The sequence below is a fragment of the Chenopodium album genome, chromosome 24, assembly GCF_948465745.1.
Source record: "Chenopodium album chromosome 24, dcCheAlbu1.1, whole genome shotgun sequence".
Taxonomy (NCBI): domain Eukaryota; kingdom Viridiplantae; phylum Streptophyta; class Magnoliopsida; order Caryophyllales; family Amaranthaceae; genus Chenopodium; species Chenopodium album.
In genome coordinates, this window is record NC_137857.1 from 30,506,751 (window position 1) to 30,532,248 (window position 25,498).

General features: G+C 36.2%; 1 protein-coding gene across 3 annotated transcripts; it reads left to right on the plus strand.

Annotated features, from left to right (window-relative positions):
* The first annotated feature begins 7,521 nt into the window (after positions 1-7,521).
* On the plus strand, positions 7,522-23,269 carry LOC145610064 (protein HIGH CHLOROPHYLL FLUORESCENCE PHENOTYPE 173, chloroplastic-like). 3 transcript variants are annotated; one of them, XM_081665318.1, is made up of 18 exons: positions 7,535-7,617; positions 8,978-9,050; positions 9,138-9,232; positions 9,326-9,487; positions 9,628-9,678; positions 10,326-10,460; positions 10,639-10,662; positions 10,772-10,883; positions 11,357-11,482; positions 16,373-16,422; positions 20,505-20,663; positions 20,745-20,840; positions 20,990-21,105; positions 21,194-21,317; positions 21,672-21,785; positions 21,926-22,006; positions 22,474-22,648; positions 22,746-23,269. In XM_081665318.1, the coding sequence occupies exons 1-17, from the start codon at positions 7,552-7,554 to the stop codon at positions 22,621-22,623; spliced, it is 1,734 nt and encodes a 577-aa protein (XP_081521444.1). In that variant the 5' UTR covers positions 7,535-7,551; the 3' UTR covers positions 22,624-22,648; positions 22,746-23,269. The 3 variants fall into 3 exon arrangements, with proteins under 3 accessions (XP_081521443.1, XP_081521442.1, XP_081521444.1); XM_081665317.1 differs by having other exon boundaries at positions 7,522-7,617; positions 8,978-9,232; positions 22,725-23,269; XM_081665316.1 differs by having other exon boundaries at positions 7,522-7,617; positions 8,978-9,232.
* Positions 23,270-25,498: the final 2,229 nt, after the last annotated feature.

The following is a 25,498-nucleotide window of genomic DNA, read 5'->3' on the forward strand; positions in this document are numbered from 1 at the left end:
TTTTTTTTTTTTTTTTTGTCTTTTTCACTTTAAATATAATTGACCAATTAACTCAAAAAAAAAATTTAACATCAAATTTAAATATAATCAACCAATTTCATTCATTATAATCGAAAAAATTACAACATATAATCAAAAAAAAAAAAATTACAACATGATACAAAAAAAAAATTACAATATAATACAAAAAAATAAATTACAACGTATAAATAAAAAAAAAATTACAATATAATACAAAAAAATAAATTACAACATTAAAATGAAAAACCCCAATACAACATCTTGATTCTTCAACTTATATTCGATCATCTTGATTCTTCGAGTTATTAAGATCTAAATCAGTTAACCTACATCAATTAAAACAAAAAAAATTACTTTACAAAAAAAAAAAAAATTAATTAACCCAGAAAATTCGTTTAATTAACAAAACAAAACCCAAAAAACCCCAAAAAAATTGTTTAATTAACAATAATCCGCATGCATGTTTTGATTAAACCCAGAAAATTCGTTAAATTAACAAAACAAAAACCCAAAAAACCCCAAAAAAATCGTTTTGATTAAACTAAACAAAAAACCTAGAAAAATCGTTTTGATTGAACCCTGAAAACTAAAAAAAAAACCCCAAAAAAAACCCAGAAAAATCGTGTGATAAAACCCAACAATAAACCCAGAAAACTTGAGAAAAATCGAATTAAAACCCCAAATCGATTAAAATTGCACAATTAAACCTAGAAAAATCGAATTAACATCAAAAAATCGATTAAAATTGCACAATTAAACCCACCTTAAACCGTCATAAACACAACCACCACCAGATACCACCACATCCCTCGAATTCCACCAAAAAAAACAAAATAAAAATAAGAAATAAGAGAGATTACCTCGAATTTCAACAAAAACCCTCGAAATTATATTGAATTTGGGAATAGTCAATGTTGCTCTTGCTCATGCATGTCCTCAAAATGAAAGAAAAGGAGATGAGAAAGAGAAGGAGACGGAGTTGTCGGTGTTGCTCTAGAGGAGGAGAGATGAGTGAGATGAGAAAGGAAAGAGAAAGCGGAGAGGAGAGGAGAGTGAGGAGGAAAGAGAAAGAGGAGAGGAGAGGAGAGTGAGGAGGAGAGTGATGAGGGACGAGCAACTCTGAGGAGGAAAGAGAAAGAGACGGGAAAGAGGAGAGGAGAGGAGAGTGAGGAGGAAAGAGGCACATAGGAGGAGGAGGAGGAGGAGTTAGGGTTTGGAGTTTATAAATGGGTGGGGGGCGGTTTTTTTTTTATTTTTAAGAAGGCCATCGGTTTGAACCGGTGGGATTAATGTTTTAACCACCGGTTCGGTTTGAACCGGTGGCAATAATATAACCCCACAATCCCGCCCATTTTTCCACTTCTTTTTGCCACCGGTTTTTAAAAACCGGTGGCCATTGAGCGCTGTCTTTTTCAATTTTTCTACTAGTGCTCCCTTGCGCCAGTACTCCATCACACGCACAACAACCACCGCATCACCAGCCACGGAACCCATGCAGCCACGAATCCCACCTACTAACCACCGAACCCACTCACTAAAGCCACCACCGAATCCACTCATTGACTCACCTACCACGCACCGGACCCACTCACTTGCCACGGAACCCACTAACCCAGCCACAAAACTCACCCACTCATCATCGAACCTGAAGGAGTTATGTTTTCGTTGTGTGTAATTACTAGATATATAAATGGATCAAATTATGAAGATAATTAAGTCCGGACATTTGGGTCGTCGTTTTGCCATAGCTAGAGGTGCTTACAATCTTTGGACTAGTAAAATAGGCCAAAGCCTAATTGGACGGATCCTATAAGGTCACACAAAGGGGCTAGATCGAGCATTAGAGAACGAGGCCCATCATGGGCCTCATCACTCTAGGTGGCCGGCCATATGGAGGAATAAGGAGGGTTTTGGGCTTCGTGCCCTAGTCTAATTATAATGAGATTATAAATAGACTAGGTGTCTAGGTTTGCAAGCAAGCAGTTTACTGATCTTTTGATCAAACCCGTATTAGCAAACACAAAACCCAACCCCTTCCAAAGTCCTATTTCTCTCACGGCACTCTCTCCTCCTCAGCGCACGGTGGTGTCTCGTGGTGGTGGTGGTTCGTGCGGTGGTTGGTTGTCCGTAAAGGTGGTGATCGCGGTTTTCCTCAATCACTCGACCAATCTAGTATTGATGGACGGCTCGTTCGAATCTCGTGGACTAAGTAGAGGAGCAACACTTGGGGCTCTATTCTCTCCCTGATTTGCCTGTCGAATAGCTTTGTGGAATTCACGCTTCAAAGGTATGATTATGTGTCTTGTGTGTTATGCATGTGATTCTTGGGATTAGGTGCTTTATTGAATATGATTCATATTATTTCCGCTGCGTAGTACCTATAAACTCCTACAGAACCCTCACCAAAGTCACCATCGAACCCACGCACCTACCATCGAACCCACATGGAACTCAACTGACCAGCCGCTACTTCAAATCTAGGGCTTAAATCTCCGATCGTCACCATCATCCACCATTATCGTCATCGTTATCGTTGTCTTCATCGTCATTCTTATTTTCAGGTTTCGGACGTATAAATGCTTTGGTGCGAGCACCTGCACCCAATTGTTTGCGGTTGACAGGCTAAAGTCGTATCACCTAATCAAAAGTATTACCTAAATCCTCTAACTAAAGTAGATAGGGAAGTAGGGTCGAATCCACAGGAAAACTGGTCTTTCTACTCCTAATTAATTAATATAATCTAAATTATTAAAGTAACCAATTTGTTGTTTGTAATGTGAAATTATACTACGAAGATTGAGTTAATAGAGAAAGTCGATAATAAGAAAGCCTAGGGTCATAGGTTCACCAATAATTAATATTCCGGGATAAAACATAACAATCAATTAATCAACATTGCACAGACAACATGATTAACAGGCTCTCGCAATTTATTAACCAACATAGATCTAACAAGCTCTCGCAATTTACTAGATCTAAGTTCCTATTGAAAATAGCCTTTAATACTAAATTAACATCTGCTCGATTCATCAATTCAATATTGCTATACTTTTACAAGCCGCAATTGTAAAACATTAAAACAATCCAATAAGAAATCATCATGCAATACCAACAATCAATAATAGTCAATCATCAATGCATCAATTAACCAGATTGTAAAGGGCTCTCGCTACTTATTACAATCACACAATTAATTTACCGGTATTAAATCTCATCTCTCGAATCTTGACTTAACCATTTATAAATTAACTTGCCTATTGAAATTAGACCTAAACATTAATTCTCATCTCTCGATTCTTGAATCAATATTGTCAAACTCATGCATAAAAGATAGGCCTAATCTAGTCACAGAGCATTAAATCAATCAATAGTAAATTAATCTAACATTGATAATCAACAACAACAAATTACCCCTTCATATTATTTATTAGATCCCCATAAACCCTAGAAATTAAACTACTCACACATAATTAAATATAAACTAAACAAAGCAATTAAACAAGACATGATAGAAGAAATAAAATAAATAACTGAGATTAAACAAAGAGTTGTAGAGAGAGAAAATAATACTAAGAGTTTAAGAGAAGAGAGAAAGAAAAAAGTTAGAGAGAGAAAAGAGAGAGTAAGGGAAGGGAGAAAAGAATTCCCCCCTAAATTCGCTTAACAAAAGCGTATTTATACTAAGCTAGAAAATCCTAAGCTAAAACAAATTAAACGACGCTTAAAACGTCCTCCAGAAACACGCGCCCGATCGGGCGAAGGGCTGCTGCGATATAAGTCTTCTTTGCCCGATCGGGCGCGCTATCGGGCGGATCATCGGGCGGACCATCGGGCGGACACCTTTGGGCCGCTTGGACTCCTCGTTTGGGCTCGTAACTTGGCCCAAACCAAATATCCTCTTTGGGGCTTAAATCATTCGGTCCAAATGCCTCGTCTTCACACAAGTCGAGCCCTTATTCACCGGCTTGATTACTCTAACCGATCTTGGGCTATGAAAGATGGTCGTGCTCCTCCAATGCTCGTAGTTGCTCCATAAAATCCCGGGAAAATGCTCCAAAGGTGCAATTCCCTACAAAACTCAACCAAAACTACGAAAACACTAGAAAACACATATTAGTAATAAAAGTGGCTCTAAAGAGCCAAAAACACTACTAATTATGACCAAGGGACGGGGGTAAAATACTATATAAAATAGACATATCAGCGGTGCAATATTATAATAATTATAAACAAATTATGCATACCTTTAATTGACATGGTCTTATTTATAAAGCACATTTTCCTAAAACTTGCACCACCTTTCAATCGAACATAACAAACAAATCACTTTCTAATTCATCAACAACCCTAACTTGCAGTTTATACCTTGAAACATGATCCACAGACTTTTATTAACTTTTCTTAAACTAATTGAATCTTTCTTATCTTTGTTAACTCCAAGATTGCATAGTTTTATATCACTGTAGTCATTATAAGACCATCTCCAATGGTGAGACTTGAGTGATTTTTTTAAGGAGAGGGAGAGTATTTTTTGCGAAGGATACCAATAAGTTGGTCAAACTTAGCAAATATAAAAGAAAGTTGCTAAGTTTAGGTACTCAACTTTGAGTCTCATTTGACAAAAAGTGATGGCCCTTATCAATATTATAATATATTTTGTAATTTATTTAAGTCTTATCTTTATTTTTTTTTAAACTTTACAACATGGATTTGTTAGGCCATAAATTAAAAGTGACATTAGTATAATTTAGAGAGTCCCACCATTGAAAAATTTAGACTTCACATGAGTTGCTAACTAGAGAAGTGGATTAGGTATCACCATTGGAGTTAAAAAACAACTCATTTTGTATTTCAACATTCAAAGTTGAGTCTCACCATTGGGTACAATAAAAAAATTATTCATCGCTTCATCTACTTATATATAGTAATGCTAAAAAATATTTGAATCATACAACCCTTTAAGCCATCAAGTAAATATATTGCTATGATCTTTATATGTTTGCTTTTATATTTTATTTTATTTTTATTAATATTTACATGTTTGCGTTTTGAAAAATTATACTTATAAAATCTTCTAGAATACCAAGTAAGTAAGTATATTGCTATTTTTATTTATATATGCAAAATATTTGTTTCCTAAATAAATTTTGTTAAAACAAATAAAAAAACACTAAGGACACACCACCAGGAGATGAGACGTGTCATTTCTGGTGTGTCTTTTAGTATATTATTGTTAATTGTTATTGATTAATTGTTAAAATAGTGCGTCGACAAGTGTGATGAAAGAAATATGTCAACTAAATACAAACGGAGGTAATATGTTGTTCTGGCTATTAATCAAAGGCAGTGTTATTGGAAGCACCAAAGTACCAAACCATAGTTTGTACTGTTGAATTCAATCAACATCATATTATTAATTTAATAATGATATAAAAATCTCTCTACATTTTACTACCAATATGTAATTAACGATGTTTATGACAATGTGCATTTACAAATGTGCTAAATCCAAACATTTAATGTTGACAACACATAATTCTTACTTTCGATATCATCATATCTTATTAGAAAACTTAAGTTCAAATCGAAACAGATTAGAAATATAGAAAATTTTATCAACAATTACCATTTAAATAACCACTTTTGACCATAACTATCTTTTTAGTTTTTTGAAAAAATATCACAAAATCACAAAAAGTTTAAGTAGTACTATCACTTTTGGTTTTTCGACAAAAACACAAAAAATTTTAAGTAGCACTACCCTGTTCAATCCGGCACTTTTTTCAAACTAGACCAACTAGTGGGTAAGGCCATTGGTAATTACCTCTAAAGGCATGTTCTCTTTAAATTATTTTCAGTTCATTTCTTAATTTCCTTCTCTCATAAAATATTCAGAGACCGTTTGGTTTGCACGGGTATTTGAAATGGAATGAATAAAGGGAATGAAAGAGAATGGAATGAAACCCTTTCTATGTAGTATTTTTTTGTTTTACAAAACAAAGGAATCACCACCACCACCACCACCACACAGCCCCTCTTCCTCACATACTTCCCAGCCAATCCACCAGCCACCACCTCACTAAAACTCGCCGCCCGATTTCGCACCTCCCCCACCCCCTCGCTGCCCGATTTCACACTGAAAATCGCATTCTGGAAATCGCTCATATTCACTTGAAAATCGCGTTCTGAAAATCTCCTGTATTCGACTGAAAATCGAATTCTGGAAATCACCCGTGTTTATGTTCCAGACACTCCACCAGCTACCACCTCACTGAAATGCGAGGCTGGGTGGGAGTAGGTATGTCAATGGGGCGGGTCGGGACGGATGTTGGCTTTCCCATCTTCATCCCCATCTCCACCTAACATTCTCATCCCCATCCCCCCCCCCCCCCCGACCCCTATCCCCGCGACGGGTCCAAAATTCATCCCCACCCCCACCTCTGCGGGTACAATCCCAAAACCATCCCCGCCCCCCCTCACCCCCCACCCCACTTGGATATCCACCTACCTCCACATAATCCCCACCTAAGACCCACCTAATCCCACCTTCCAAATACCACTATATTACATCATAATAATTTAAAAAAAAATGTTAAGTTACACATTTTATTTTTTGTTTATAATTTAAGTCTATTACAAATAATTATACTTTTACTATATTATTTTTACTTAATTTATATTAAAATAGTAATAAAAAAAAGTATATATTTATATGTAATAATATGTATGGATATGGGTATGGGTGCATACGAAGTTGGGCATGTGGTATGGGGTGGGTATGAAGTGGGACGGGTGGGGCGGGGCGAGTATGAAGTGGGGATGGGGCGGGTACAACCTAAAATCCACCCCCCGCCCCATCACCCACGGTGGTTATGATTTTTTATCCCCATCCCCGCCCCACCACCAGCCAAATCGGGACCTATCACCGGCCCATTGGGGCGGGTCTCCTACTTGACCTGCTCAACTGACATCCCTAGGTAGGAGGATGATTTTCTAGGGTTTTGGCGAGGGGAGGGGGAGGCCAAACGGTTCCGGTGAAGGGAGGGGGAGGTGCGACGTGTTCCGGCGAGAGGAAGGGAAGGTGTGGCGAGTTCCGACGAGATGGCTAGGCATTGGGGGTGACTGGGTAAGGTAGCAGCTGGTGGTGTAGTGGTGGTTGGGGAAAGGGAATGCAAAAATCTAGAGGGAGGGGAATCAATGTAAAAGGATTTTGGGTAAACTCAAAAATAAAAATGGGTTAAGGGAATGAAAAAAAAGACAAACAAAGAACAATAGAGGGGATGTGCCATGTTCATTTATTTTCGATTAATCCGAACCAAACTGCCCCTCAGTTCACATTAATCAATCAGAACATGCCCTAAGACAAGGGGATTAAGGGAGTAGTACATCGATGCACTTCTCTAACTAACAAGTGCCCTGTAGTTGGAGACTTGAGTACGTGGCGTCGTGTGGCTCACATTTATTCCTCCACATTTGAATTATATGGAGGGGCAACTTTGGTTCACTCACTCTCTTTAATCACAAACAAACATGGAATGTTCTTGTTCTTCGCTCAAGCTTCTATCATCTTCTCCGGCTCCTGTTTTCAAATTTCAGGTACATAATTCTAACTTCAAATTCTGTCTTTTTTACAATTTAACATAATTTTATTTTTTAATCTTTCTTTGAATTTTCAAATTTGCTGAAGATTTGGGGGGCAAAGGTAAAGATATGGGTTTTAACTTTTAAGCTTGTTAATTTATGCTTTTGCTGATTTGATTTATGCACCCATTCAATGATAAATTAATTTTGATCAAACCCCTTTTCTCTTTGTCATTAATTAGATTGTTTACTTTGAAATTTTGTTATGGATTGTTTGCAATTATAGTTTGTGCATATGCAATGACTTCTTTTTTCTCTTTTCTCAAACTATACGAAGTAATGAGCGTTGTCTAGCAAGTAGCAAAAGACTTTTACAAGTATTATTTTTGCCAAAATATTTCTATTTATCAATGTGTATTATGAAATTACACGATAAGATAAGAAGAACTTAACAAGATCCTACATGATCATGCTTTTTCCTATCTATAAATCACGAAAGCTAGTCAAGTAGAGTTTGCGAATATTGACAAAAGTCAAAATGTGTCAACTAATATGTAACGGAGGAAGTATGAAGATGTTAATACGTAGTATAATGCATATAAAGGATAATTGTACTTTGTATATAGATATTCCGCCAAAAGGTGTAAACATAAAGCATTGGAAAGGCTGTGTACTCTTCCAATAACATTTTACAATCTTGTACTTCCTCCGTTTTCTTTTACTTGCAACACAGCCTTGTGGCACGTGTTTTGAGGTCGGGTTTATGTAATGTAAACGGACAAATTTTTTATAATAATTTTTACAAATAATACTTAACTCTATTCTAATTTTCGTGTAAAAATTATATTGATAAAATCGCTCGTTTACCCTCACTAATCATCTCCTAAAACTGCGTGCTTTAAAGGTGTGTTGCAAGTAAAAGAAAACGGAGGAAGTATGTAATACTACTATATGCAGAATTCTTTCTTCATACATGCTTTCTCTCACCCTATATACTACAATTTTGAGTTTGTCTTTCTTTTTCTCTTTCTCTGATGACTAACTTCCCCCATGCAGCATATGCCTGCTAAGTGCTAACATAATTACTTGAGCTTGTCAATTCTACCCCTTGTGTCTGCTGTAGGTGGACTTGATAGTAGGAGGAGGGTGCTTTGTGGGTGAAGCACATAGGGGTTAGGCATTAGGTTCCTTAATGAAGATTCCGAGGTTGTCTACTTAAGATGCTCTGAGCAGATTTTAATCTCTTCCTAAGACTGTCATTGTAGGAGTGTTTCCTCTATTAATTCATGCCAACATGCATTTGCTATAAGTTTCTTTCTATACACACGTCTAAATCATCTTGTTTTTGTAAAGATGGTTTGTCTTTGAATTGCAGTGTAAATCATCTTCTGTTAAGAAAGAATTGTCTAGAAGAACGTTATGTACAGTAGTGCCATCCTTGTCACTTGGTAAATCATTTCTTCAACTTCGGAATAGACAAGATATTTTTATTTACCAGAAGCCGTCATTTTATAAACCTCAAAGATTATTTAAAGGTCAAATATATGCTGCAACGGGTAATCAACCTTGGGACCTTGGTCGATTTGTGAAAACATTGTTCTTCTTTGATGCACTTCCGTCCCCTGTAAAGGTTCGTTATTTTATCAAATTTGTTTGATTGGTTGTTGAAGCTTATATCAGCAGGACACTTTAAGTCGTTTGTTTGTGTTCTTTTTGCTTGCAGTTCATTGAATCTCTAGTTGATAAAATTTCTGGCCAACCATCAACTGAGCCAGTAGGGAAAATGGAATCTTCTGGGATAGTTCTTGTTGTTGGAGCAACCGGAGGTGTGGGTAGAAGGGTAGTTGATGTTTTACAAAATAAAGGACTGCCAGTTCGAGTATTGGTATATTGTCCTGTATTATATTCTCCATTAATTTCCCTGATAATTGACAAGATGTTTATCTTTATATGATAAACTTACATGGTTGCCTCTTTGAGACTGACTATCCATGCATAACATTTTCTTCAAACACATTGTTCCAGGTTAGAAATGAAGAAAAGGCAAGGAGGATGTTAGGCCCAGATGTTGACTTGGTAAATATTATGACTTGACTTACATATCTGCGGTATTATTTACTTTGTTATTTGATTGTGTTTCTTCCTTCTTGCAAATATGTTCTATCCCTTTAAATTGTGGTGGAAAAACTGTAGCACTAGTTCTAACCCTTCTTTCATGGAAGTATTAGTCGCTCTTTTCAAATCAATAGCTACTGATCAGCATCAGCTATCTTGATCTAATAGCCTATACAATCACTCTCTTTTCATGTTTCTTTCCCAATGATAACGATGGTTCTTTACTTCTCTATTTATTTACGTTAAAAGTTATAAACACTCTCTTAGTGGAATCTGGCCCTTTGAAATTGCTAAATCAGAGAACCTTCTGTGATTAGTGACAACAGAAACTCTATAGGATAAGTGAATTATTGTGACAGTGAAACATATTGGCTCCACATTATGATTCTGACTAGTAATATGTACTAGATGTTTGACTTTTAAAGCTTACCTGCTTCTAATTAACTTCTGTTTTGAATTGCTGTAAGCCTGTAACTCGAACATACTAAGCTCGTACCTTCAGCATGTGAAAACCATTTGGAAAAAGAGCATCTGCTGTTTATCTTGGTATGTCATTTCTTCCAATAATTTATCGGTTAAAAACTATGCTAATTTGGCTAACCCTTCAGGTTGTTGGTGACATCACCAAGGAAAGCACTCTACCTCTTGAATACTTCAAAGGAGTCAAGAAAGTGATAAATGCTGCCTCTGTCATTGTTGGCCCAAAAGAAGGGGATACTCCTGACAGAGCAAAATACAGTCAAGTAAGGATAGTCTCTCTCTGTATTGTTCTTTAACCACCCCAGAGTATGCTATTTTCCGTATCACCTTTTGATATCTTGTATCTTATTAATCAACTATTGCTGTCACAAGTCACAAAGTTTTTATTATTTGCTCTCCCTATGCTCGCTCTAACACACCTGATGTTCTTACTTTGTGCAGGGCATCAAGTTTTTTGAACCAGAGGTTGGAATAAATACCTTATATTGTCCTGTGAATATTATGAATATTATTTTTGTATTAACAGACAAATATTCTTGTTTAAGCATTGGTTTTGTTGAATTGACAAGAACAGATAAAAGGTGATTCACCTGAAATGGTGGAGTATATAGGCATGAAAAATTTGGTCAATGCTGTAAAAGGGTGTGTTGGACTAAAGGAAGGAAAATTGCTTTTTGGAGTGGAAGGTACCTCTCTTTATTTGCTAACTATGGGATTAAAAATTTATATTTACGTCATGGCCATTTTCTCTATTGAGTGAGCCCTAGGGGAAAGGAGGCCTTGTGTAAACCAGTCCATAGTGTTTAGATGAAGGTCATGAAGTTTAATCCTACAGTTATTAAATAATGGAGGATGTCCATTTTTAGTTTATATGTTGATGTGTGTGCTTCTCCTCAGAGATGTACAAGTTTCTCAGTGGACGGCAATGAGTGAAAGCATAAAGAAGTAAAAAGATGAGACCATTGTTAGTTGATTTGGTTCATTGCTACCGAATCTGAAGTATTATTTAGTTAAAATAGGATTGCTAACAAGTGATTATTCATTTAAATTTTTCCTGGGAAGAAGGCATTTGGGTTCAGGAAAGATAATATCTGTTAGCTGCCCTCTTTCCTGCATGTGTTTATCTTTTTATATACTAAAAATTTTGCAATTTTTTCAGATAATTCATTTAGGGATCTTCCTTGGGGTGCTTTAGATGATGTTGTGATGGGAGGAGTTAGTCAGAGTACATTTGTAATTGACCCTAAAGGAGGTGAAAATGGCGGGGCAGCTGGGATTTTCAGAGGTTAGTATGACTGTACAATCATTATGTATGCGGTGTTATTTACATAATAAATAACAGAGCAGTTGTTGATTGAATCGATTTTTGGAAGAAACTGCAAAACGATTCTTTGTGGATTGCCATATTCATGTACTGTTATAAAATGAAAAATCAGATCTGTGTAGAACTGAGAAATAAGAAATTTTCGGGGAAATTTGATAAATGCTTGTATTAACGATGCAATCACATAATAAGCTCAATCTAATACACTATTCCTTAGTAGCTCACTTTTCTTCCTTCTTAAGATACTAGTCATGTTGCACTACCAATAGATCTACAATGCTCCTCCTTGTAAACCTGTGGTGGCATTTACTTAGAATACATGGTACACCAAGGATTCCATTTGAGTATATGTGGGTGTAACTTGTTAGGCTGGATGCCTGGATCAATACTAACTTGTCAATGTTATACATTGTTGAGTTGTGGCAAATAAGCATGCATGATGACAACACTCTCTTTTTGTTGTAATGATATAATACTGATGTTCCCTTCACTTTTTGGCCTGTCATTCTCAATCAAACAATTTTTGTAATATAATAATCATTACTGTTGTGACACAGCATCTAATCTAGTCCCTTCATCCGGTCATTGTTATCACATTGTCTTATTTAAAGATTTGACATGTTTTTTACTCAAATAACCTTTGAAATAGCACTAATTATCAACTGATTATAGGATTCTGGCTCATCTTCTTTTTAAACCTAGGCATTGGGAATTTGGGGTGCCATTTGCCCACATACCCTACATCTGTTCGTCATATAGACCTTGTTTGCCTTCTTCTAGTTATGAAGATTCTTCTTTTAGGATGAATTCCCAAGAGTTCTTGGTTTTATCACGTGTACTATGTTGTAAAATGTGTCATGAACATAGGCAACCACCTTTTCGCCTAGTTTTCTTTTTTCATCAATAAATCTAGCAATTATATGCTTGGTGCCATGGCACAAATATTTTGGATGCTATGTGTGTCGCTCTCTCACTTATTTGTTGACAAGAGCACAATTCTTGGATCGAATGAGGTTTGTGGTCATGTGGAACTACAAGTAGGCGTCTAAATTATGAGGAAGCATTAAGCCTTTTGGCAACAAGAGTGGACAAGAGGGTGTTCAAGGCTAGTGACGGACGAGCGAGTCTACTCGGCAAGCACAAGCGTGTCCAAAATGTGTTTGTGGTTTAAAAAGTGCAAAAATGCATGAAAATCCCATTTTTGAGACAAGGAGAGAAAAGCCCACACATAAGCCCAAGTGAGGTTCTTTCCCAAAACCATATGGCAATAACAGGAGTAGCTTACTTAGGTTATAAACTAGTGGTTCCTTGTTTAAATTTTCCATGTGGGACAACCAACTCACACTTTACACTTGCAACCGAACCTCCTCCTCAAGTGTGAGTTCAACATACTCCCCCTTGCGCATAAGCGAATGCACCCAAACCTTGTGAGCACTCCTTGTGAGAAGCTTGTATGGAGGAAACTGGGGTGTAGACAAGAACCTCTGTGGAGATCACCAATTAACAGGTCTTGGCATCATGGACCCTACATAACGACGTCTAAGAAACGGTTGCGAGAGACCCAGCCAAACCATCGATACAACTGTTGGGATTAGGAGCGAAAGCAGAAGCAGAAAATGATTTAGAAAAATATATAGATAAATGATGGACAAAAAGATTAATAAGAGACACACAAATTTAATGTGGGAAAAACCCTCAAATGAGGTAAACAACCCACCAGCCACAAGTATTAATTATCCAATAATGAAAAAAGGTATGAGAGTACAATTTCGAAGGGTACAAAAGTATGGTATGACTTTCTAGATCAAATTGGATCTTATTCTCAAAGAGAGTTAAGAATCTCACTTATGAGCTAGTAATTGTGATCTCTCTATGATAATACAGTTTGTGGTATTTGACATGTGTTATGTATTGTGTGTCTTGTGTCATGTCCACAAAACAAGAGGAATATGATGGATTTTTATACTACAAATTGACCTTGGAGAGCAAGTATTATAACCTTGGAGGCCAAGGGTCTTCATGCCTTGGAGACCAAGGGTCTTCATGCCTTGGATGGTATAGTAAGTAGCAATAATAATTTGTTTGTGACTTAAATTGTGACAAGGAATCATGCTCAATGGCAATAAAGAAACTTTGTCGTATGAGGATGTTAAATCTAATCTTTTTTCTAAAGAGAAATACGAAATATGATCTTGATGGTGTTGACAAATATTTTGAAGGTTTGTATGTGGTGGGTAGTAATTCAAGTACCAAAAAGCACTCGAGATTAACAGGACATAATTCCAACATATCTCGCAAATACTTCAAGATGCATGGGCATGATGTTTCTGATTGTTACAAACTTAAGAGAAAGCTCAAAATAAGAAGAAAATGAAAAGAAACAGGAAACATCTAAATTTAATGTTGTTATTCAGTTCCTGAAGTTGTTCTTTTGGCTACTTCTCATCCTAGAAGTAGAAATTCTAATTGGGTTCTTGATTCTGGTTGTGCTTACCATGTTTGCTTTTAGCAGGATCTCTTTGTTGATTATCAATCAATAAAGAATAGTTCTGTTTTTATGGGCAACGGTTCTTGTTGTAAAATTCATGGAGTTGGCTCTGAATCAAGACTATTGATGGGAATATTAGAAAATTATCTAATGTTCGACATGTTCCCGCCATGAAGCAGAAACTAATCTCAATGGGTACTCTTGATTCTAAGGGGTGCACGTTTTGAGGTCAAGGTGGAGTTCTCAAAGTCTCCAATTGGTGTTGGTATCAACGTCAAGCTAGTTCATACATGTCACTTTCTAATTCTAAGCGTGAAGATCATTCGGGTTTAGCATGTGACATATCTGCCTAATACCCTTCGGGAGTTCAAGGTTCATGCAATGAGTACACAGTATTATAAAATTTGTGAGAAGGTGGAAAGGTTGGGTACATGTCACAAATTAAGCCACAAACAAGTTATTATTGCTACTTACAATATCCTTGGTCTCCAAGGCATGAAGACCATTGATCTCCATGGTCTCCAAGGCTATTTTACTTGCTCTCCAAGGTCAATGCTTACATTTGTAGTATAAATATCCATCATATTCCTCTTGTTTTGTAGACATGAGACAAGACACACAACACATTTCCCTAGGCCACTTTTCTCTAAAAATCACCTACCTAATGTGTTTTGGACTGATAATCTGACTTGGTATTTCTGATTTTAAAATGTCAATGAGTAAAGATTGAAGCTTGATATTATATTAAACTTGCTAATGGTTTCTTACAAAAGTTAGTAGGTTTAGCCTACACTTGAGGTCAGAACTCTCTAATTAGTGACTTGAGGTCACAACTCTCAAAAAGATTCAATCCAATTTATGCCCGTCTTTTCTTTCTGACTTAAGGACTATTCACCTAATAGTACTAGACTACCCATATTGCCCTTCCTTTGGATAATTTATTACATAATGATTTTCTTACCATACATGTAGCCTGCACAACATGTCTTTGTTTCCCAAGTGCATTTGTACATTCCTTTCGGCGATCATAATATGTCCCCTTGTTGAGGACTTTTCTATGTTTGCCTTTTTCCATTGATCTAGGCCTTTATATTAGAAACATGCCAACCAACCATACCATCTACATAGTCACAGACTCACAGTTAGGTTGTATATTCATCAATGCTGCTATCAAATTCCGAATTCTGGATTAAGACCGTATGAATTTGTATGCTACTGTGTCAAAGCTATAAGGGCTCTCCTGATTTTGGAAACATGGGGGGAGGGTGGAGGGAAGGCTAATAACTAGAATTAGCTTCGTAACATCAATGGTGGTATTGTAGTTGAGTTATGTAACTTGGACATGAGTACCCATGTCTAGCATGGCTACATGTCCAGTTGTCTGACTGGCTATTTTGTGAAAATAGAGTGTCAAAGTGTCCTACGGGTACTTGAGGTGACATGAAGCGTTAATGGTTGATTTAGAGACTCCCCTTGTGAGTTTGGATAGATGTTAGGGTAGTGAGGCTAATTATCAGGTTGGCTTCATCACAACAATGATGATAGGATAGTTGAGTTTAGGGTCTTTCCTTATGAGTTTGGAGAGGGGGTAGGTGGGTGAGAAGTTATCTTCTTTCAAAGTCATGATGTTTGGTTTGGTGTCTTTGCAGATGGTTTCGAAGAGAGGATATGGGGAGCAAGATTAATTGTTAGAGTTGTTGGTGATGGAAGTGTAAATGAGTTGGTTGCCAAGGTATGGTTTGTCCAGAACACAGAATTGAGCTTAAGGTTGATTTGAAGCTTTGAAGAGTGGTTGGCATATTTGGCAGTGAGATTATTGATGTGTCATTGTTGGAGATGAGAGGAGTAGATAAAGAGGGACAGTTGTGTATCATTTTGTGTGTAGTGGGGGGAAATAGATAGTAAGACTCCAAATACCATGATATTGTTGGGAAACCTTAAGCGTATTATAACATAACAGGAAAATAGATAATACAAAAGATGCATGATTGATGGGAGATATTGTACTACGATTAAGGAGATAATTTACAGCTAAAATATCAAACATATTTATGTGTTGTAAACTTGTAATTATGATTAATCCATCTTTATCATTAGTCATTGACTATTTGACTGATTTAGTCAATCATATCACGAACTAATCATTGGCAGTTTCATTTCTTTCATTAGCATTGTAATCCCCATTATCTGGTTTATGACAAATGAGAGATGGATTTTTCTTGGCTGAATTTTTATAGACATATATTTTGGACTCAGAGTTCTGAAATATTGCAACAAAAACTGGGTGTTTCTCTCAAGCAAATGATGCTGCATCATGTGTGTCTATTCTGAAATCATGCTGATGCTCTTTTTTCTTTTTTCAGGAAATGTATCTACCGCCAATAATGGTGGTTTCACTAGCGTGAGAACAAGAGTAAGCTTGCTGTCTTGACTTCTTGGTTAATTGCAGCTTCATAAGCATCTTGTGTTCATGTCATCTTTTCCTGTAAATTATTAATTTATTTTCTGTCAGTGGGTGCTACTTTTCCTTTCCTTTTTTTATGACACATCTGTTTCAGAACTTGCTCTTGGTTCATTTTTTGGCACAATTTCCAACGCATGTGATTAAGTATAAGTAGCTTTAAGAATGTAAATATAAATTGAAAAAACATGATACTTTGAACTACACTTTGAGATGAATCAAACAATCTGCCACTTGAGTTTTTTTATTTTTATTTATTCCCGTGTAACAGTATTATATTTCAATTCGCACAAATTTTTTTATATGTGGTTGGCCACATGCGGCCGATGCGGGTTACTTCGTTTGTGTTATAAAAGTTAGTGTTACAAGGGTTACTCAAGCAGTATTACAAGGGTTACTCGATCAGTGTTTATAGAGGTTACTTTGTTCATTGACAAGCGGTCACATGGTGTGGCTAGCCGCACACAAAACGTGCTATTTCATTTGCATAGAAATATGTAAAACTCTTAAACAAGAATATATTCATAAAGAGAAGGAGGGAGTAGTTTTGTTTTGGGAAATTATCAATGATACCCTCTAGGTTTTGACTTTTATCAATGATACACCTCATTAAACTTTCATTATCAGTGGTACCCCTAAACTTTTCCCTAAATTGCTACAGTAATCATAACGTTAAGTAAACGTTAATTACCATTAGTTGACAGCGATTTTGGGCTGACTTTGCTCGACTAAATTGCCCCCCACTCAATAAGACCCCCTCTAAGCCCAACCAACAACATTAGATACAAAATTTTTTATCGTTCATCTCCCTCACTTTTTCCCCTGTTCTTCTTCTTCTTCTGTAAACCTTAATTGACGTTCAAGTGAAGCAAGATCCTTGGAGGTTAATCGATTCTTTATGGATTTTAAAAGTTTAGTGCTTACTTTTGTTGTGAATTTTGGCTTTTTGGTTTAAATTGTTAGGTTTAAGTTAATGTATGCATCTTTGCATAATTTGTTGGATTTTGTGTACAATTTGTAAATGTTGTTAGATTTTGCTCTAAATTATGATCGATTTCCATATGATCAAGTTTGCATACTAAATTTTGTATTTTGTTAGATATAAATATACATTTGAGTAGGAAATTGTGTTTGTGTTTGCATGGAACAATTTTACTTCTTAAATGTTGAACCTAGGTTTGAATTTGTATTGTTCTTGAGTATGAGATGTTTTGGTGTGATTAAATTAAGGTAATTTAATCTGATTTTGCAGAATGTATGAGAAGGTTCTGTTTTGATTTAAGTATAAGATGCAGGGCCGTCTCCGACAATTTATTGGCCCTGTTCTAACTTTTAAAATTGAGCCCTTCAATTTTGGAGGACTATTTTAAAAGGTTAAAAACATTATTATTATAAAATGGCTTTTTTTTTCGAGTACAGTACTACAAATTATTATAGAGCTTAAATATTCATAGTAATAAGTTTAATAGCAATTCAATAGAACAACAAACAAAAACTTTTTATTTAAAAAGTGTCATCCTTTTAATATTTTTTGAAGCAAAATCCACAAATATATCTTTATAATCAAATATGAATTTTTAGGTTTTAGTTTGAAAATGATGGTTTTTTACGAGGAAGAAGGTGAATTTGTAAGGTTATAAGTTTTATTTTTGTAAATTATGGGGCCCTGATTTTTGGGGGCCCTGTTACGTGTGTGAGAAAAAACATGTCTAAAGACGGTCCTGAGATGCACAATATTGACATTGATGTGGACCCTCGTATTTGTAACCTCATGGATTAAATTATAGAATTTGAAGATAGGTTACAAAAAAAAGGGAGTAGTTATAATAAACTCTATTTTTGCTTATGCTTATATTGGTAAACACTGGCCAATAGATGATGATGGTAGGTTACGGAGAATGTTTAGGACATTCCCAATTCCCAAATGCCGAATTTTATGAGATTTTAGTTAGGACATTCCCAAAAGAAGCCATTAAAGTGTAAGAGTTGAAAGAATTATGAAAGAGAAAGGAAGAGAAGACAGAATACATGGAAAATGAAAAAAAGAAAAAAAAGTTGGGAGAAGGTTAAATAGGAAAGAGGGGAATATCGAAATAAAAGGAGGGAAATCTGAAAGGGAATTTTGGAGGGAGATTAAATGGTAGGGGCATTTGAGTATTTTCACCTTCCCAACCCATTAAACCAGCCAAAACACCCAACTTAACGTTTATTTAACGTTGTGCTTACTGTAGCAATTTAGGAAAAAGTTTAGGGGTACCGCTGATAATGAAAGTTTAATGAAGTGTATCATTGATAAAAGTCAAAACCTGGAGGGTATCATTGATAATTTCCCTTTTTTTTTTTATTGTTGGGGGTAGGGGGGGGGGGGGAGGAGTTGGTTTGTTATTTAAGGCCATATCATAGCTACAAGGTCTATAAGAAAATGGAAGGACCATAAAATGATGCTGGGATATCATAATCACATGCTTCAAACTAGATGCAAAACCTAACTTTAAAAAAGAACAGAAAAATGAAAAAGTTGTTGCCAAAAGTATGAGTAGAGGATTAGCAATTTGGTCAATTTAATTGTTCTTTATTTGCTGAAGAGATTCAAAAACCTTTTTAAATGATGATTCATTTTAATTATTGGCCTAAGTGGCAAACCATATTTTTTCATTACTAAAGAAGATTTTTATAGAAATTTATAACCAATCACAGAATACTAAGAACTTAAGAAGGGTTGGGGACGGAACATTTTATGACCAAACTGCAACAAATAGCCTAATAAGAAACATAGCAATTAAACAAAAACAGAGCTGCTGAATACACAGAATTCAGAAACAGGAACTACCCAAAACCCATAAATGCAGCATCAGATCAGTCTATACAAGAGAAGCCAGGACTGATCACAATATCAGTCACGCTTAAGCCAAAGCCAGCACAGGCCAAGCAAATACTTCAATCACCTCACTTACAGAACAAATCTGAAACACTTGCAAGTGTAGCTATATCAAAAACATCAAGCAAATTATGTACTGAAACTCAGACTTAGCTGACAAGAATCCTTCTCAAAGGCTCATCGACACCTACAAGCTCTAAAAACCTGTATTTTTACACAGCTTCATGAGTCACGCAAGCACCAGAAAACACATTGGCATTTCTCTGGGGACAAACCAGTAAAGCAGGTTGCAGATAGGCTGTAAAGCTTATAATTTTATGTTTTAGAAAAATTCCAATGATGCTTTAAAGTGAGAAAGAGGTTTTTACCGGGTCAGGCAGGGGGTAGAGCTTGTTATCGTAATGAATATGGTGGGTCTATCACTCTATTGTGGCTCTTCATTAAGTTCAACACAATAACCTGTATGCCACATCTGTTTTCCTCATGATTGTCAATATTGTATGTTGCTAGACATCTTAAACTTTCTGGGATTTTTGCAGAGGGGTGAAGTTGTAATGAAAGGGACTGTATGTCAAATTTCTAAGCTACTAAGTTTAAATGTGTATATAGTTGGTGATTTTAAAAAGCAATATTAAAAAGGTAAAAATTGCCTGGATGATGTGATTTGAATGATTTGCGCTTGGGGAGGGTCCTAGGCTCCAAGGGAATGAGATTTATAGCTTATTTCTTGGACTGTTGATAATTACTTTTCAAGATCGTTGATTGAGATCAGAGGAAAAAAATTCTGACCATAGATGTAGAAGAGGGAGAGTATCATATAAACATTAGAGACTGATAATGAGTTGGTCATTTAGCTCATATGAATATGTGCAGTGGTTGATCATTCCCTGGTACGTTGATCAATGTATATTGAATGCTCAACAATGGAGCTTAGTATTGTGTGTATACATCCATTCTCTTGACAATCAAGTTCTTGATCACTTTTACTGTCTTTAGAGTTACTTTTACAGTCTAGGTGGTATGCCTGACTCATTTAATCCTTGATTGTTTCTCTCACTCCATCTTGACTCGTGTCTGGGCAAAGAACATCATACTTTGTTGCTCTACTCCACATTACTTATGTTTCGGATGAATGCTTTTATGTAATTTTTTCTAGAATTTTGCGGTGCCTGAGGATCTTTCAGCTTATGATGGTTTGGAGCTACGACTAAAAGGTGACGGTCGAAGATATAAGCTCATCATTCGCACTAGCAGTGATTGGGATACTGTAGGTTATACAGCAGGTTTTGACACAATGGAGGGACAATGGCAATCAGTACGTGACAATCACTTATTACAGACTGGTTATTGAATGCATTTGCAGATTAGATTCTTACTCATATCTTGGTGCTTCCAGATAAAAGTACCATTCTCCTCACTGAGGCCTATATTCCGAGCCCGGACAGTCTCTGACGCTCCACCCTTTGATGCACGCAATATTATCTCGTTGCAGGTGCTCTCCAGATCCTCCCCCCTCTCCTCCATTTTTACTTTAGTATAATAATATAAAAAAAAAAAAAAAAAAAAAAAAAAAAACAAAAAACAAAAAAAAAAAACAAAACTTTAATTTCTTTGATCACTGACGTTATTATCTTGTCCCAGCTAATGTTCAGTAAGTTTGAATATGATGGAAAGCTGAATCCAACTTTTGTGGAGGGCCCTTTCCAGCTTCCTCTGTCAGCTATAAGGGCATACATGCAAGAACCAATAACACCAAGGTCTACAACTTTGACCTTTTATTTTGTAGCTCTAAATCTAGTGCAAAGTGTATCTCCTTTATTATTGTTTTTTTTGCATTATGTGTAGGTTTGTCCATGTGAGCTCTGCAGGGGTTACCCGCCCTGATAGGCCTGGACTCGATCTGAGTAAGCAACCTCCTGCTGTTCGTTTGAACAAGGAGCTGGACTTCATTCTCACATACAAACTGAAGGTTGATTATCATCCTTCTTTGGGTGTTTTCATAAAATTAAGAACCCAATCACCGGCTGTAAGCCTGTAATATTTGGGTTTTCATTACCATTTATTAGCACTCTTTGAGTGGTTACATAAATTTAGAAAGAAATTTGAGGATGAACAAGCATTGACATGGACATCGGCATCAGATTTTTTTGCTAACTTTTAAATGAACTCATCACCATTATAACCATATAATACGAGTACCATTTTCCAAATATTGAGCTAACCTTTTGTACGATTTGAATTTTGAAAACCACACCAAGACCAATTATTCACCTCTTTGCTTCTTGGCATCTAATAATACTTGATTTATTTTTGTGAAATTCAGGGAGAAGATTTGTTGCGGGAGAGTGGAATCCCTTATACAATTGTAAGGCCTTGTGCATTGACAGAAGAACCTGCAGGAGCAGATCTTATATTCGAACAGGGGGATAATATCACGGTTCTCTCTCACTCTTGCACATTGGATTTGTTATTCTTTGTTTCTAGATTTGTTTCAGCGTTTCTATTAGTAGTCAAAATCAAGTTAGCAATAATTATCGGTACTTCTTTCTCTAAACATAATATATTTGGTTATCACAGGGAAAAATATCCAGGGAAGAGGTAGCTCGAATATGTGTTGCTGCTTTAGCGAGTCCACACGCATGCAACAAGACATTTGAGGTAACAACTTAGAAATCTATCTCAAATCATTTTCGTTCCAAATTGATATCACAAAAGTTCATTTTGCTTTGAACGTTTTCTAACGAGTCAAGCTAGTTTGAGGGCCTACATATGTGTACCTGTGCATGTGCTTCTTAGTTCGTATAATACACGAAGTACATAGTGTCTCAGGGCAGTCAGCTATCTTGGTCGTGCCAACTCAAATTTTCTGTGTTATTTTCGGATGACCTTTCCCTTAACTTTCTTCTAGTCCTTTATTAGTGATATATATGCAACTGGTCATGATTATGAGAGGTTCTTAGGGGAGCAAACAAACATTCACGAAATGAATTCTAAGCTCTTTAGAATCCTCAAAGCCTTATTATTAATTAGTTAATTTATTTGAGGCTAATAGTATTAGCTGTACTTTGCTTAGCAGTTAAGCCGAGTGAGTGTCACTGAATCATTTTGACATGCTATTATCACAGGTGAAAAGCGTTGTTCCTTTCAGTGAGCCATTCACAGTGGACCCTAACAACCCACCTCCAGAAAAGGATTACGAAGTTTTCTTTAAGACTTTGAAGGAAGGAATTACTGGGAAAGAACTCCTAGAACAAAATGCTGTCTCAACTGTGTGATTACTACGTTTGATGTTTTACAATGGTATACCACTGTCTCAAGCTGTATAAGTGTATAATACATACTTTGTACTAAATTGAACGTTCTCTTTTCTTATAAGTGGTTTATCCTACTGTTGCAGGAAGTGTAGTTAGCTGTACTGAAGCAATCAGAATAAGCTGATGACAAAGTTCGATTTACATGATCAGCTAAAACATGTCCAGCAAATGGTTTATGATTAGCTGAACTGTCAGTTGTGACTCCTTGACTTGTATGCATGTACCGCTCTATCTGCCAAGGGAAAAGGGAACCCCGAGCAGACTAGATACATCAGGCAACTCGATTCTGTCCAATGGTCTAGAATTCTTCACAACCTTGCATATATAACCACTACCTTGCATAGCATTATTGCATTACGAATAATATTTAGCAGTGAATAGCTAGATGTAGTGGTCATTGTAACTCGATAGGAACCACAGCATGAATATATGAAAATACACTCAGCAAACTCGTATATATACGTATGAAGTATCTGGTTTGCTAATAACTTTTGTACACTATCTCTCTATCTTGGCATTCCGCGGTCCGAGATATATAGTGAGGTTATTTAGTGAGTATTATTATTGGCATTTATGAGTATCAAAAGATAAAGAGTATTAAAACTCATCAGTGTATAGCAATTCCAATACTAATTTAATTATAGTCCTAAGATATTTCTTGCAAGGAAAAAAACTCATAATAACTTCGGATCTTCTTCTCAAACAATCCGTCTCAATTTTGATGGTGACCTCTTTAATAAAAATTGCCTGTATCATGACACGACATGACCTATTTGTTAAACCAATTTCCATTGTGGCTCATCTTGTAATTTAGTTTGGCCAAAATAATTATGGCCTTGATGCAATTGAAAATTACTTGGGACGTGACCAAACATTTCCACAAAAGGATGCATACAATAATGTGAGCAAAATTCGTGCATGACACAAGCAAAATGCAACACCTCAAAATAAAAGACAATATTTCTAGCTCAAAACGTCACGTACGTGTAACATAACACAAGCAATGTTATTTTCCTCCTTTAATTTCTTTGATAATCAAAGTTTTCTTTTAATGATTTAAATCCTAAAATCTCAATTTGCTTACAAATTCACAATACCTAAACTTGTCAACCTTAGAATTTCTCCAATCATACATTTATCTCGTCAAAAAAAAAAAAACCATCCTAGAGGCTAGCTAGCTAGTGTACGTACCAACATTGGAATGCCAATGACACAGATCGGAAAGTGACCGATGGTTACATGTTGAAACGGTGAGACAATGATGACAATGATGATGAAGGGTTTATTGGTTGCATAATTCCGTTAGTTTATCTTAGATTCTTAGCTATGTCCTTTATAGCTTAACAAGCATCCAGGAGCCATAATCTTGCTCTTCTTCGGGACGAAAGCTCTGTTTCCTCTATTCTTCGATCATAACCTTGTCAATCTCAGCATCATTCTCATCATTCGGTCCTTGCATAGCACATTGATCCTCCACATGTCCTACTTTCCCACATTTATAGCAAATCAACTTAATGCCTTCATACTGGATCCTCCAAACTTTCCCTTTTAACCAGAACTTAGATAGTAAAGGTTTTCTTAAGTCTTCCACACTTAACCGTGTAAATTGACCTCGTTCAGCATAAGCATTGGATTTGTCGACTCGAATTACTCTTCCACTTTCTGCCCCTATTTTCTTCAAGAACTCTTCATCGAAATACTTCACTAATAGGTTTGGAATTCTCACCCACGCATTAAGTACATCGATCAATGCCTCTTCTGGGATGAAATTCGGAGTCCACTTCCTTACGATCAAGTACTCGTCATCGATTAACCATGGACCTTGTGTAAGTACATAATTATAGTCATCCGGGTTATTAAACCTTGCAATAAAATACTTGCAGCCAATATCAATTAGGGCTAATTCTCCTTTCAATAGACATTTTTTGTTTAGTCTTTTCATGAGCCCCATATAACCTAAGCTTCCGTCAAACATTCTGATTATCAGGGTAGACTTCCAGGGTTTCCTAATGGCTTTCTTTTCCTCCTTTGTGAGCAGTATGACGGGGCACCGCTCATCATCCTCTACTCCCACCGGAGCAACATCATCATCTGTGTCATCATCATCATCATCATCATCATCCATTATGTCAAAGGATTCAGCATTTCTTTGTTGCGAGAGTTGGGTGTCAAATGATTCAATATCCATGGCTTGATCTTCCATTTGATTCTCTTTATTAAAAATTAAATGAGTAATCTTCCTTTTGGGTTTCTTGTCCGATCTAGTTAATTCATCTTGAATTTCTGATGAATTAGGGTTTTCGGGGTTCGCACTCATTTTCGCCAATTAGAGAGAACTTGGGATTATTATAAAAAAAAAACCGAGGAGAGTACGTATATGTACAAGTAAATTACAATTTTATACCCTTAAATTATGAATAAGGACCTGTTTATATTTACTGAACTAAGCTGAACTGAACTGAACTGATTGAAGCTAAACTGAACTGAACTGAACTGAACTGAATTGAGGTGAAATGAATATTTTATGTGAGAGGAAAATTAAGAGCTGAACTGAACTGAACTGATTGGAACTGGACTGAACTGATTGGAGCTGAACTGAACTGAACTGAACTGAACTGAAATTAAGTAAATGTGAACAGGCCCTAATACTACGTATGACGAGGATAAAGTAATACTATAAAGCCAATCAAGGAGTCGTCCAAAACAACGAAGTAGAGTTGATTCAATTCCTGGGCTTAGGTTTAGGTTGTATTTTACATTTTTTTTTTTTTTTTGAAAACAGGTTGTATTTTACATGATTATAGTGTTGGTGTGGCTTTCCCTCGATCTGTCCCAC

Coding starts and splice junctions, on each gene's coding strand:
- LOC145610064 (XM_081665317.1), top strand. CDS start 7,552: ATGGAATGTTCTTGTTCTTCGCTCAAGCTTCTATCATCTTCTCCGGCT. Junction 9,233..9,325: donor CACTTCCGTCCCCTGTAAAG/GTTCGTTATTTT, acceptor TTTTGCTTGCAG/TTCATTGAATCTCTAGTTGA. Junction 9,679..10,325: donor TAGGCCCAGATGTTGACTTG/GTAAATATTATG, acceptor CTAACCCTTCAG/GTTGTTGGTGACATCACCAA.